The following is a 13,578-nucleotide window of genomic DNA, read 5'->3' as shown; positions in this document are numbered from 1 at the left end:
ACTTCTCAAAATATGTAAATTACATTATTTATATTATTTTCTAATAGAAAATGAAAAAAAAAAAGAGTAATAACCTTTAACTAAGGCGGCGTTTGTTTACTTCTTAATAATTCCATTAATAGACAATATATGAATAATTAAGAAGTGAATCATGTTTGACAAAAAACAGTCAGCCTCTTAATGATTATAAAACCCTGTGAATGATTTTGTATCATGGACCTCTTTTAACCATTAAGTGTCTAATTTCATTGTAAAAATTTACCAAACAATTATATTTCATTTTAGAATATATCATGAGAACCTCTATAATTATAATCAATTAATCATTCTGTACCAAATAATTTATGAACCGCAAACGGTCCCTTGACAAGAACCTTTGTTAGAGTTAGGGAAATGACCTGATTTATAACAAAAATAAACCACATATTTCTTTCGTTTCTGGATTTTAGATTTTCCGATAATAAAACCCTAAACAGGAGATATTTTAATTAGATCCATGATAAAAGAAAATAGATATTTGTGTTTCCCTCAAACTTGATTCATATATGTATTCAATTCAATTTCATACAAACTGATTCGATTTGAAAGAATGGAAGGTCCCTTAGATCGATACTATAAATTAGGGATTCAAGAATCCTTCTCCCAGCTCTGCCATTACCCATCAGCTTGTAAAGAGCTCGCTTTAATTCTTAAACTCTCCTATTCTAAATTCCCCAAAGTGTTACAATCTCTCCTCGTCCAAGACGTCCTCACGGCTTTTCGTCTTCTTCCTCGGTATGTTTTTTCTTCGATCCGTGATCTTAGTCTTATTGTTATCAACTTCTTTTTATTATGTTTATGAATTTTTTGACGTTATCGTCAGCCCAGCTTCATGAAATTTCTTTAGACGAGCAGTTAGGGACAAATTGATTGTCAAACAGTTCTGCAGAAAGTAAGTCATACTTGGATTTTTTATGACGATCATTAATCATGCTTCTTTCAAAGGCTAAATTTTATGGACTGTGTTGCTAATTTAATATAGTCTGCATTTTGAAGTTGAAAATAAACCAGTGCAGAGTCAAAATTTCAGCTTTAATGGGAGGAGGGTAGACTACTTTGTATGCCTTACTGAATAGTTCTTCATTTTTCTATGAAACTTAATTAGAAGGAAGGAATCACAAATAGAAACATTTTTAAGAATTTGCATTTGTGTTAGATTATTCATAATTATAAGCAGGAGAGGCAAATCCATTCTTGATATGGATGGTTTCCTTCAGATGTGTTTTGTGGGATTTAGTGGCTGTAGGGCATATCAAATATACTAAGGTGGTGTTGGTTTAGAGGTATGGGAATGAAATCAAGGGAATGTTAGTAACGATTAAGATGTGTTGTTTGGTTTAAGGATATGGGCATGAAAAATCCCGTCATTCCCAAAAGTGAGGTTATCACCAAATCCATGGAGGGATGTAGGTTTAGTACCCATTCCCAAATCCCAAATCTGATCTCATTTCGACTTGACGAATGTCGATAATCAATCCAACCTTGCCGAAGTCCCAAGTCCGTCACCATCTTTGAGCCTTCTCGTTGTTGTACATAGTCGTCTTCCTTCTCCATCCGTCCTTCTTTTCCTTCTGTCGTCCTCATTTCTCTGCTCCCACCATCACCACCACCAGAGTGTACCAAGCCATTGTTCAAACTCCGCACAACTAGGTACATGCTTACATCACTGATTTTTAGGGTTTTTATTTTTATTTTAGGCATCATTAGCTTCTGATTGATTAGAAAATTGGGTTTTGGATTAGTCTTGTTGTGGGTTTTTGGTTTAGAATGTGCACCTTCTTCTTTTTTGCAATGACTATGGTTGTTCCTTCATCATGTTTCTCATCTTCATCTTCTTCTTCATGTCTTCGTTTTTAATTCTTATTAAATAAATGAACATAAATTACAAAAAGAAGCACGGGGCCTAATTTGGTTTGCAAAACTTGTATCAAGAGTAAAGTTCTTCCTGTGGTGATTATGGAAAAAATGGTGCAAGGAAAGAAAAGCTGGTGGGGGTGGGTGGAGAACATCATAGGCACAATGGATGAAGTACCCAAACCCAACTCATTATCTAAATAACAATTTTTGAATCATCACGCCTTTTATATGCTTACCTTTCTCTGTTACCTGTTATCCAGTTTCTTTACAAAATCCTCAACTTTTAAAAGTGTTGGCAAGCTTACTGATAATCTTATTCCAAAGTCTTTTCACAAGCGAAGGGTCTTCACGAACCTCTTCACCCAAGAGGAAAGCTCCGTAAATATCCTAACCCTCTCAGATTCCACCTCCTAGTGGGATATATAGGGTGTGTTTGGTTTGGTTTATATACATTTCCATCCTAACATACTATCGAACCCATACACATTCCATTCCAGGACAACAAACCAAATGCCACCTAAGTTTTGCTGCTTTTACAGTCTGCTTTGGTAGAGGTCTATGGTTATGAGTTAAAAGAAATTACAAAATATTCTAAATATTTTTGTGGCCTAAGAAAACTTCAGATATTAACTTACTTAGAAATTTTTATTATTTTTTACTTGTTACTTTACCAGGTAATAAGGTATATGCTCTTTTGACTTGGTAGAAGATAGAACAGGTTGCTTCATGTGGATAGCGAAAATGTGAAATCCCATCTTTCCTTGTGTAGTGTACTAGAGTATTCGTTTTAGTTGTTTATGGGGTGTATCTATTCATACTATCAAAGATCTTTGTATTCTGTCACTGAAGGAAAAATTACTGTATTCTTGGCATACTCATGTCCATGTAATGTATTTTCTTGAATTCAGAATGCAAACACAATCCGCCATTTCAGCAGCCAATATTCTCCTTCAGAGTGTGGAATCGGCATTCCCAAAGCAAAAGAAGGCGCTGGCTGTAGCCGAGTTCAAGCATGCCATGGTTGCTCATAAGAGGTATTCGAAAGCCCATAACAGTGAGGAAGGTTGGTTTTTGTTTAATGTGCCTGCAATGCTCCAGAATTCTTCATGTTCTAGGCACACAGTTTAAGGATCACTAAGTAGTAAAATTAGGCTGCCATGCCCACTTCTGTATATGCCTCTGAATGTATTGATTTAATAATTTGGAAACTAAAGGGTGATATTTATGCTCATAGAAAAGTACATGGACCTTACTTGAACTAGCACACAAATGTGAACAGTCTTAAGGTTCATATGGTAAACAAGTATCATATGCATATTTGAATGGTCCCTCTAGGCTAATTTCAATTAACAAACAAAGGCTTGCTTGTAGATACGGAGTTGGCTCTCCCTGTTGCAACAATCTTGATGAAAAATGCTCAGTTAGTGTTGAAACATGTGTGCCTATATGATTCATCTTACATTAATTTGTTTTTTTGATTTTTTTTATCCAGATACTCTTGAACTGCCACAAGATGTTCTTGTGCACGTCTTCAGTTTCTTGGATTTAAAATCTTTAGTTTCTGCTTCGCAAGTTTGCCGGTACTTCTTCCCTTCTGTTTATTATTTTTTGTGTATCCAATTGTTTTTTCATTCCTACCAAGTACTTAGTTGACAATGATTTTTCTTATGGTTAAAATTCGTCACATAGTTCTAGTTGTAAAAGTAGCGGTTCGATCAGAGAAAACAATTTTAAATAATGCTTATCCCACAACAAGAATTCTTCTTTTCCAAATTAGTTGAGATAGGCTAAAAATAAATCTAAAAAGTTACAAGTATGGTGGTTCCCAAAGACAAACACCAAGGTGAACCCTTGCTAGGGTCCTATGTAGGGTTGGGTAGTTTTTCAAACGTTTGCTCTGTTCCTTGTGCCTACTACTCATGTGTTTTTAGTTGTTCCTTAATATCTTTTAGCGTTACCTTTTCTTTCAAGATCCTCTCTTTCGAACTCTGCTTTTTTTTTTCTTCTTCTACGAAATCTGTGACAACCTTTCTGAAAATTGTGGGTCAAACTTTTCTCTCACATACACATTTTTTTAAACCGGGCACCTTCATGGAAACAACTGCTCTACTTTGTGGAGTAGGTGTCATGTTTGCATTTATCCACTCCCAGACCCTACCTCGGAGTGGGATATACTATGTTAGTTTGGTTTTCCACACACACATATCAAAGGCCCAAGTGTTCTTGCCACTTTTCCTACTTAGGAAAATATCATGAGAGACTCGTATCTCTTACATTTCATAAAAGGAACTTATCATCAACTCTTTCCACCTTTAAAATTTAGATGCCACTAATACTGGTAAATGTTTCACTTGCAGTTTATGGAATGTCGCTTCAACTGATAGCCATATATGGCAGTTGATGTATGCTATGTTCTTCAACACTTCACATAATTTCTCCAACAAATATATGCTCTATGGTGGAATGACCGAGGATGAGAAGTCCAAAAATTCCCAAGAGAATGTTGTTTGCAGAAGCAGCCTTGACTGGAGAACTGATTTTAAGAAAGCATATGAAGGTATGTAGTTATACACAAGTGTTTAAGAAATCAACTAGCACTCCCATAGGTATTGTTATATATCTACTGTTTGAGAGATCAATTAAGTACTACATAGAAACATGACAAATTGCTCACTTTTCACAAACTGGGGGCCTTCACAAAAACAACCGCTCTACTATTTGAGTTAGAGGTCAAGTCTGCATACATCTTACCCTCCCACACCCCAACTACGGGTGTTTATAGAAACATGACAAAACTAGGCATTCAACTTTACCTGCCATTCTACTTCCTGACAGTTAGATTTAATTTGATTGCAGGCATCTCATCAAAGAAACTCCTTACATCTTGTAGGGGATTCTGCAAGCACTGCCATGCAATCTTTTGGTTCAGTGACATGGGAAAAGGAACTTGTAGACTGAAATGCAAATATCACCAGATGAAGCCGATATCTACACGACAGGTAACTTTGATGGTTTGATCTTCAAGTTTCCAATAGTTATGACTGATGGGTTTCTGGTTGCAATAAAGTTGTTTTAATGAATTTGTGATAAATGCTTCAAAAATGAAAGGAAACTTAAATAGGTAAAGTGGAATATCATGATATATACTTGAAGAACATTTTGTTTTGGCAGATTGTTGAATACCTAGATGGTGACTATTCTTCATCAGATAGTGATTCCGAGTCCGATTCATATGAGGAATCTGCTCCCAAGCTTTGGGCTTATCCTAGGAGGTCTGAATTTTCTCTGTGAATGTAGTTGGATTGGTAAGCTCTTTAGAGATGATATACATGGCTGTACTTTATTTTCTTTATATTAGAATTGGTTCCAGATGATCAGAAATCACATATACAATACAAGAATAATTGTAGAAATTGTTGATATCAAGTAATTTTTGTTGTCATTTACTAAATTCATAGGCTTGGTTTAGGGGTAGTGGTAGTTGATGGAAGTAATTAAGACATGATTGTTAATATTATGGTTTTCAATACCAATAAAACTTGTTCTTCAGTTTACCTGCCTACCTAATCACTGAGATTGAGGAATTTTTATATGTTATTACTTCCTTCCTCAAATAGTGGAGATAGGTTCAGTTAGGGTGTGATTAGTGTCCAGACAAGATATTGGATAACCGGGTTTTTCGGTTATATAATTTTGGGATGGTTTTTGAAAGGTATTGGTAAGTAATAATTTAATCTGTTATGTGTTTACTTGCTTAAAATAATAATTCCACTGCCAGTGATTTTATGTATAATTTATTTCATAGGGATGAGTGTGAAAATTATGATTATAAAACTCTTTAACTCCACCGCCTGTGAAATTTTTATGGTAGTATAAAAGCGATAAGATAAGATTTATCTTATCTGTTTGTTTTGGAGAGAAGGGAAAAGAAAAATCTTATTTTGTGTGTGTTCTTGTGTGAAATCTTACGTGATTCTGTAAGAAGGAGAAGTTGATTCTGTGGTTGTATTTGGAAATCGATGCTGTGTAATTTATCTTCGTATATGTGAATAAAAGGTGAGTTTATATTATCAACTTTCTATATTTAGTATTTGAAATACTGAACTGGTTGGTGCTTATGTGGAAAGAAGGCAAAACTATTTTTGAAGTTGTTTTGAGTTGATAATGAAACTGGGTTTAGAACTGTAAAGTTCTTAATATGAGTTTATATTATGGAACTGTTTTGATGTCATTTTTGGCAAAAATGGTAGATTTCTTATGGTTATATTTTATGTGGAAATAAGAGTGGTATATCAAGAGAGGTGTACCTTGGTATAAGAGTGACATATCAAGTAGTAGGGGTGTTCAAAAAAACCGTTAGAACCGCTCAAACCGGCCAAATCAAGTCAAACCGGACCGTTTTTGGCGGTTTGAGCGGTCTAACGGTTTGGTTTGGCTTGGAAAATAGCAAAATTGGGTGGTCCGGTCCGGTCCGGTCTAGAACATTTTTTGGGCGGTTTGGACCAAGCCGACCGCCATAATATATGGGCTCATTCAAGGGATAACTGATTAGTTTGTGGTAACTGTGAGATCCAATCTCAACCACAAATTAACGGATAAATTAGGAAATTAATAATTATGGTAATTTGAGTTAAAATTATAATTAGAGGACATTTTAAGTATTTTAAAAAAACTCCTCTCTCATCTCTCCGACCTCCAATCTCCGGCCTCCGGTGAACATTAATCCGGCAGGTACCAAGTAATCATAAAGATACACAATGTGATACTCATTGTGATATACTGTGATACCAACTATGATATCAACTTAAACCTTAAAAACAAAGATACACAATGTGATACCCATTGTGATATACTGTGATACCGATTTCACCGGAGGCCGGAGATTGGAGGTCGGAGAGAGGAGAGAGGAGATATGAGTTTTCTAAAAATACCTAACATGCCCTTTAATTATAATTTTAACTCAAACTACCATAATTATTAATTTTCTAATTTATTCGTTGATTTGTGGTTGAGATTGAACCTCACAGTTACCACAAACTAATCAGTTCTCATTTGATTAGACCCCTATATATATATATATATATATATATATATATATTATTTATTTTAGTATTAACAAACCCAACTTTTTTTAACATATAGACTATGCCTCAAATATATCTCTAAGCCCAATATAAAGCCTAACATCTAACATAATCAAAATAGATATTTAATCTAAAATTATAAATTATATATGTTTTTTTAAGTTTAATATTTAAAGTCCATTAAAGGCCCAAACCGTCTAAACCAGTCAGACCAGACCGCCTTTTTCGTGATCTGGTTTGATCGGTCTGGACACTTGATGTCAAACCGCTTGGTTTGAAAATTTTATAAACCGTCATTACAGTTTGGTTTGTGGTCTAAGGGGTTAAACCGTCCAAACCGGACCGCAAACACCCCTATCAAGTAGAGGTGTATATTGGGATAAGGACTAGAATAAGAGTGGCAATTGTGAAATCTGAGTTTTGACCATATATTTTGTTATCGCATCCATATGATGCAATGACCATAAGTTATCGCTTCTGGTGATACGAGGACTTGGGGATTATTGCTCCTAATCAATGTGATAATAATGTTTTTTTTTGATGAGGAGGAAAATTGTTTGTAATCAGAAAGACTTTGATTGACTGTGCTTTGAATTAACAATGTTTTTGGGTTGGTCTAGTTTCTGGATGGTTATACTTCAAGTTGTTTCAATAAAATAAAGGTTTGATGAAGAGCGAGAGGGGCTCTGGTTGGTCTTCATGTCCAACAAGAATGCCTCTGGTTGTAATCGAAGATCCAAGTTCTTCAAATGTTCACTATATCTTGACCTAGAGGCTCTGCATGTGCTATGCAAAGGTCTATATTTTGGAATTTAATGGTATGTCCGAGCTTTGTATCCGAACTTTGTATCCAAACTCTTAGTTCCAAGTAGGGCTGTAAACGAACCGAATGAACACGAACAGAGACTTGTTCATGTTCGTTCGTTTAACTAAATCGAACAAACGAACGAACATGAACAGTAAACGAACGAAAATATTTGTGTTCGTTCGTTTAGAAATCAAGTTTGTTCGTGTTTGTTTATGTTCGTTCGTTAAATGCTAACGAACATAAACAAATGGGCTAAACGAACATGTCTAAATGAACATAAACTAACATTTGGAGGCTAGAGTTTTGGGGAAAAAGTGAAGGTAAAATTTTCAAATAAGACAAAATGATGATAAAATTTAAATCTAAATAAATTCTAAAAAGTTAAAACTTAAATAAATATTATTTGAATTCAAACTAAATAAATAAAAGATTATATATTAAATATAATATATAAACAAACATAAACGAACATAAATGGACTAACGTTCACGAACATAAATGAACGAGCGAGACTCTTGTTCATGTTCGTTTGTTTAACTAAAGAACATAAACGAACTTCCCGCCGAACGGTTTACGGATGGTTTGCTGAACTTCCGTTTGTTTACAGCCCTAGTTCCAAGCATAATTTTTATAATTAAAACCTTTTGGATATAACCATTTTGAACTTCGTTTCTATGTTGACAATTAGAGTCAGAGTATAATTCAACCAGAAGGGCTCTGGTGGGCCTCAATGGGCTTAGCTATGGGCAGATTGTTTCTACTTATCTGTTAAGTCCTTGAGAAAAATTTCCAACCTTTGGTAGATGACCAGAAAGGCTCTGGTTAACTTCCATGTTTAACTAGAGGGTCTCTGGTTATGTTTAAAATCTATTTGCTTTCAAGTATAACTTATTTTCTTATTTTTCATAAGCTCTAGTTAGACAGGCCAGATGCTTTGGTCATCCAGAAGGCCTCTGGTTGGTCATGCATCTTTAGTTTGTCTTAAAATTTTGAGACCAGAAGCTCTGGTTGGTAAGACCGGAGGCTCTTGTTGTCCAGAGGTGCTCTAGTTGGCTTGCCTCTAGATTCCTTTTTTTTAGTCAATAACCAGAAACTAGTTGATCATATCTTGTGTTAATATTGATTCGAGATGGCCCAAACTTCAAGTTAGCCTTTAGTGGCCTTGTTTTAGTTATGCTTTGCTCCGGTTGATGGATAAGAGGAGTTCTGGTTCTTAAGGGCTAGAGGAGCTCTGGGTGATCCACACAGAGTGATGCTAGGAATTTGAGAATCTCGCACAGAGTGATGCGAGGAGTTGAGTGATCACACTTCATGTGCGACGAGGAAGATTTATAAATTCATATTCGAATGCGATATGGGTTATGTTTTATTAAAAGCTTATATATATATATATATATATATATATTTGTAAAATTATAAATATGATTTTATAATAGGTTTTGGTGATTTTCACCTTATAATTGCATAAAAAAGAATTTCTTACTAGACTTCAAAAATGTGCATTGAAGGTCAGGTATTATCAAGGGATAATAGAAAGGGGAAAATGTGAATTTTCCTTTTGTGTTTACATGGATTATGATGAAAGAGTATGTTATCTGTTGTTTTTGGAATACTAGTTATATATGCAAATTATGTACAAGAATGTTATGAAAAAATTTGGTTGTTAAATTTTGTAATTTAGCTTCTTGTACTTGTTGGAACCAAATGTGTATTTTTGAGTTTTTCGTTATATGCAATACATGGTAATATGCAAATGTGGATCTTGGGTGTTATAGGATAGGATAGAATATATGTTCAGTATTTGGTGGGACAGAACATCTGTTCAGCGTTTGGTGAGACAGAATTAGACTTAAAAGAACAAGTAAAATGACCAATTTACCCCAAATGAGTTGTTTATATATTTTGATCAATTTATGTAATTTATTAAATTATAATAAAATAATTATTTTTATAATAAGACATATCATTGAAAACTTTTCGTCAAAACAATTAAAATGACACCAAAATAAAAAATTTAATAAGAGATATCATTGAAAACTTTTAGTTTATCCCTCTTCTATATTATTTTATTGTTATTAATATATAATAAATTACACAAATTAATAATTATATAGAAACCGTATAAAAAAAATATTTTGAGTACAACAAAATAAAAGTTTAAAAAACATAAAATATAATAACTAAAATTTAAAGAATGAAAATATAAAAGGGAGACCTATTTGATATTTTAGAAGAAAATTAAGTTTTATTTTAAAGTTATATTGATAAAATATAAGTTTGTTCCATATGGTATGAATGGAACAAGCTTGTGTCACACTATTCATGTATTTTCCACATAAAAGTCCTACCAAACATATAACATAAATTCCTATTTTATTTTTTCATGTCCAATATACCGAATCCATACTTGGTATGATAGTAAAGACTTGGTAGGATAGTAAAGGCATTGCTGCCTTATCCAACACCAGCAGCACGAGGTAGAATATAAATCAAACATTAAACTTTACCAAGTTTAATTGGCCTATAATCAAATGTATCTGTTTAGGCAATTCAATGATACTTTAATTTTGGATGGTTTAGTAGTTGTAATCATGATACTTTTAATTTAAGTATGATTCTAAAATTTATGACGAAACATGTATGCATATAAACTTTACTACTAGCTTATTTTCTGTTTTGAAATTAACATGAGTAATATATATATACATATATATATATATATACATATATATATATGTATGTATGTATGTATGTATGTATGTATGTATGTATATGATAGTATAATTTTTTTTTTACATTTATAGTAGTTGCATTTCACTAATGATATAAATCTTGAAGGATGATAATATATAATAAATAGATAATATAATGGGAATTGGAAGGAAAGTGAATGAAGAATTGGAAGGTGGTGATAATTTTCACAACAACTAAACAGTTTTTATGCAAACTTCTTCTCCTTTTGTCCTCTGGGAACCTTGCTCAATACCTTGGCATGGAATACCTCATATTGTTTCTTCAACTCACCCTCTGCTTTCTCAATTAACACATCAATCTGATCCTTTTGTCGCTCGTATAGCAACGGCACCGTCAATAGCAGCACAAAGCCTGATTAAAACCGAACACACCTACTATAAATGTCATACCAACACAACACTCTTTCCTCATTGTTAAACTAGAAAAGAAAAGTTGCAGCATGGTTCTTACATATGTAGATCAATGTCAAGAGGTTACAGCAGCTTCCTGCAATCGAAACAATCCACAGACCAGCGATCACCTGATAAATGAGAATGCATATCGGATCAGTAGTCAACCTTATGATATCACAAAACTGATCTACATCATATGAAAATTTTAAAGATTCACAGAATTGGTGTCAAGATGATAGGGAGAAGATAAGAATATACAGCAAGAAATTCCTTGAGGTCTTTCCCAGAAGCAATTTCACGAAGGACCACCAGAGACTTATTGATTTCAAACCTAAGGACGGAGGCTATCTGCAGAGCAGTATCTTCGTGGATGGCGACTTGTGGGAATTGTGGACACCTGCTCATGTATATATAACATATATGTGATTCAAATATAGAAGAAACATGTCAAAAACATGAAGAATCCTATACATTACCTGTAGATGACGTTGAATGTATTTGACCACAGGAAATGGATCCCAAGAACTATTATTAGAACATGGCATAACAGACTAAGCAAGTGATATTCGATCCATTCAAAGAGCGCCCAGATTAAAGTGGCAACACCTAGCACGCAAATAGAGCTCTTCTTGTTCCTCCACAGCAGTATATCAGCAGCTGCCATGACCAAAATCTAAACATGATCAAAATGCAAATTAAAAGCACAACACCACATATAGTTGCTTATAGGGCAAACATATCTTTGCAATCACACATTCATATCATATGCCATCTAATGGGAGTTCATATGTGTCATAATCTATATGGACCCTGATGATGATCAGTTTGTGCATCATATCGTAACAAAGTTAAGAGGCAAAACATTGATGTTCCAAGTTTCAATATCCCAGCATAAGTGAAGTAAAGATATGGAGTATATCCATTATCCATATAGCTTCCCAACACTCATCTTTCATGCAATTATAACGCACTGGATACACTATACCTAAATCAGGCTCTAGCTTTGATTACCTAAAGTGATTAACTCAAGTTGACATCCGAATCAACTGAAAACCCAAAAAAAGTTATGCACAAAAGAATTTATGGAAGTTTAGCAAATGAGAGCTCTTCTAAGAACACAAGAGTACATATGGTCCACCTGAATTAGTCTACTTGATAGAACAAACAGAACCACATATGTCGCTGCATGAAAGGTAATAGAAGGGCCTTCAGATGAAATTCACCCTAAAGATATACTAAAAGTTCAAATTGTTTCCTTTAAGCATCTTCATTTTCAAAAAGTGTCATCAATATCTTAAAATAGAGATCTGCTATTGAACTCACATAAGTTATCAAGAACATCACAACTATCAGGTATATAGATCAGGGATCCTTCGTCTGAGAAAGATCTTATTTACTGCTCCCGGAGATAAATATTTAACAAACATCAATGCGGTCTGTTGATAGATTCGTACTAAAAGTGCATTGGAAAATCCAGCATGTAGTTCTGAAATGTGCAAATCTAAATTCGAATCACAATGTCTGCAAATGTAGATCGGGAAGAAGATGCTAGCTAATAAAGTTGGTCAGGGGGAACAGTGGAATTGCATGATAGTTTGAAAACAAAGGATCGTGCATAATACATAAAACCTACAATTAATTATCACCAAGAACTGCGTGAACGATTACCCTAATTCGTCAACGCCTAGGAATCAATATAATGCATCAAATGTAAATCATATATGAACGATCTGCGAATCTAAAAAAACATTTAATAATTGAAGTAGTTTTAGGGAAAGGTGCATACGTTTACCGCCTCCTAAGATCTCATGAACAGACTTCTCCTTCCCGAAGAGACGGTTAACCTTTTCTTTCATGGGTGATAGAGATAAGCTCTTCTTTCCTTTTCCTTTTCCCTTTCCCTTTCCCTTTCCTTTGCTCTTGCCATCAGAATCCGATGAAGAAGAAGAATCGTCTCCATGAAACGTCTCGGAGATCTTCTCTTTCACCGAGTCAACAAACGATTCATGCTCTCCGGCGGCATTATCTGCCATATCTGGATCTAGGTTACCGGATTTACGCAGTTATTCGCCGGCAATAAGGAGAACGTAGGTGTCCTCTGAATAATTTCGCTCCAATATGAAATGAACGAATGAATATGGTATGCATGAGGAGGAAGATTGAATCCGAAGCTCATATTAGGAGTACCCGAGCCTCAAGGTTCGGGGGGGTAAATTGGGAACACAAATTTTCTTTTGGCACGGTTGACGGTGACGGCGTCTGAAGTTCCGTCAGGCCTTTAGTTGTGGGCCGTCTTGTTTATAATATTCATTTATGATTACACATTTGTTGGCCTTTATTTGTTTAAATTCGTTCTTAAAAATATCAAACTCGTTCAAATATATTTTTATTCTTTCTCTGATTAAAATTATAGTATTCTTAACTTAATACTTGAAACTCTGAAGATTGGTCCTTATAGAGATCTCAATATTTTTATCATTTTATTACTTGAAAGAGATCATAGTGTCTGGTATGCTCTTGCACCGCTACTATGGTGACACAGGTGACCACTTAGTGGACTTTCATGTAAATGGAAATGGAAATGGAAATGTTTTACTTTTTTGGTACCATTGAAACTATAATTACCTACTTTTAGTAATTACAA

At 34.3% G+C, this 13,578-nt stretch overlaps 2 protein-coding genes across 2 annotated transcripts; one reads left to right on the top strand and one right to left on the bottom strand.

Annotated features, from left to right (window-relative positions):
• Positions 1 to 434: 434 nt before the first annotated feature.
• On the top strand, positions 435 to 5,447 carry LOC112524841 (F-box protein At5g52880). Its single transcript, XM_025134790.1, has 6 exons — positions 435 to 774; positions 2,805 to 2,959; positions 3,389 to 3,476; positions 4,254 to 4,453; positions 4,753 to 4,895; positions 5,068 to 5,447. Exons 1-6 carry the CDS (start codon positions 590 to 592, stop codon positions 5,185 to 5,187), a joined length of 891 nt encoding a protein of 296 aa, XP_024990558.1. The 5' UTR covers positions 435 to 589; the 3' UTR covers positions 5,188 to 5,447.
• Positions 5,448 to 10,726: 5,279 nt separating this feature from the next.
• LOC112524087 (reticulon-like protein B5) lies at positions 10,727 to 12,967 on the bottom strand. Its single transcript, XM_025133731.1, has 6 exons — positions 12,859 to 12,967; positions 12,721 to 12,822; positions 11,411 to 11,591; positions 11,193 to 11,334; positions 10,993 to 11,062; positions 10,727 to 10,893 (listed from the first exon to the last, which is right to left on the bottom strand). The coding sequence occupies exons 1-6, from the start codon at positions 12,965 to 12,967 to the stop codon at positions 10,727 to 10,729; spliced, it is 771 nt and encodes a 256-aa protein (XP_024989499.1).
• Between the last annotated feature and the right edge of the window lie 611 nt (positions 12,968 to 13,578).

Source organism: Cynara cardunculus (assembly GCF_001531365.2).
Source record: "Cynara cardunculus var. scolymus isolate 2C chromosome LG 13, CcrdV1, whole genome shotgun sequence".
NCBI classification, from domain to species: Eukaryota; Viridiplantae; Streptophyta; class Magnoliopsida; order Asterales; family Asteraceae; genus Cynara; species Cynara cardunculus.
The sequence above is the reverse complement of the archived record's forward strand: the minus strand, read 5'-3'. Positions and strand labels throughout refer to the sequence as shown.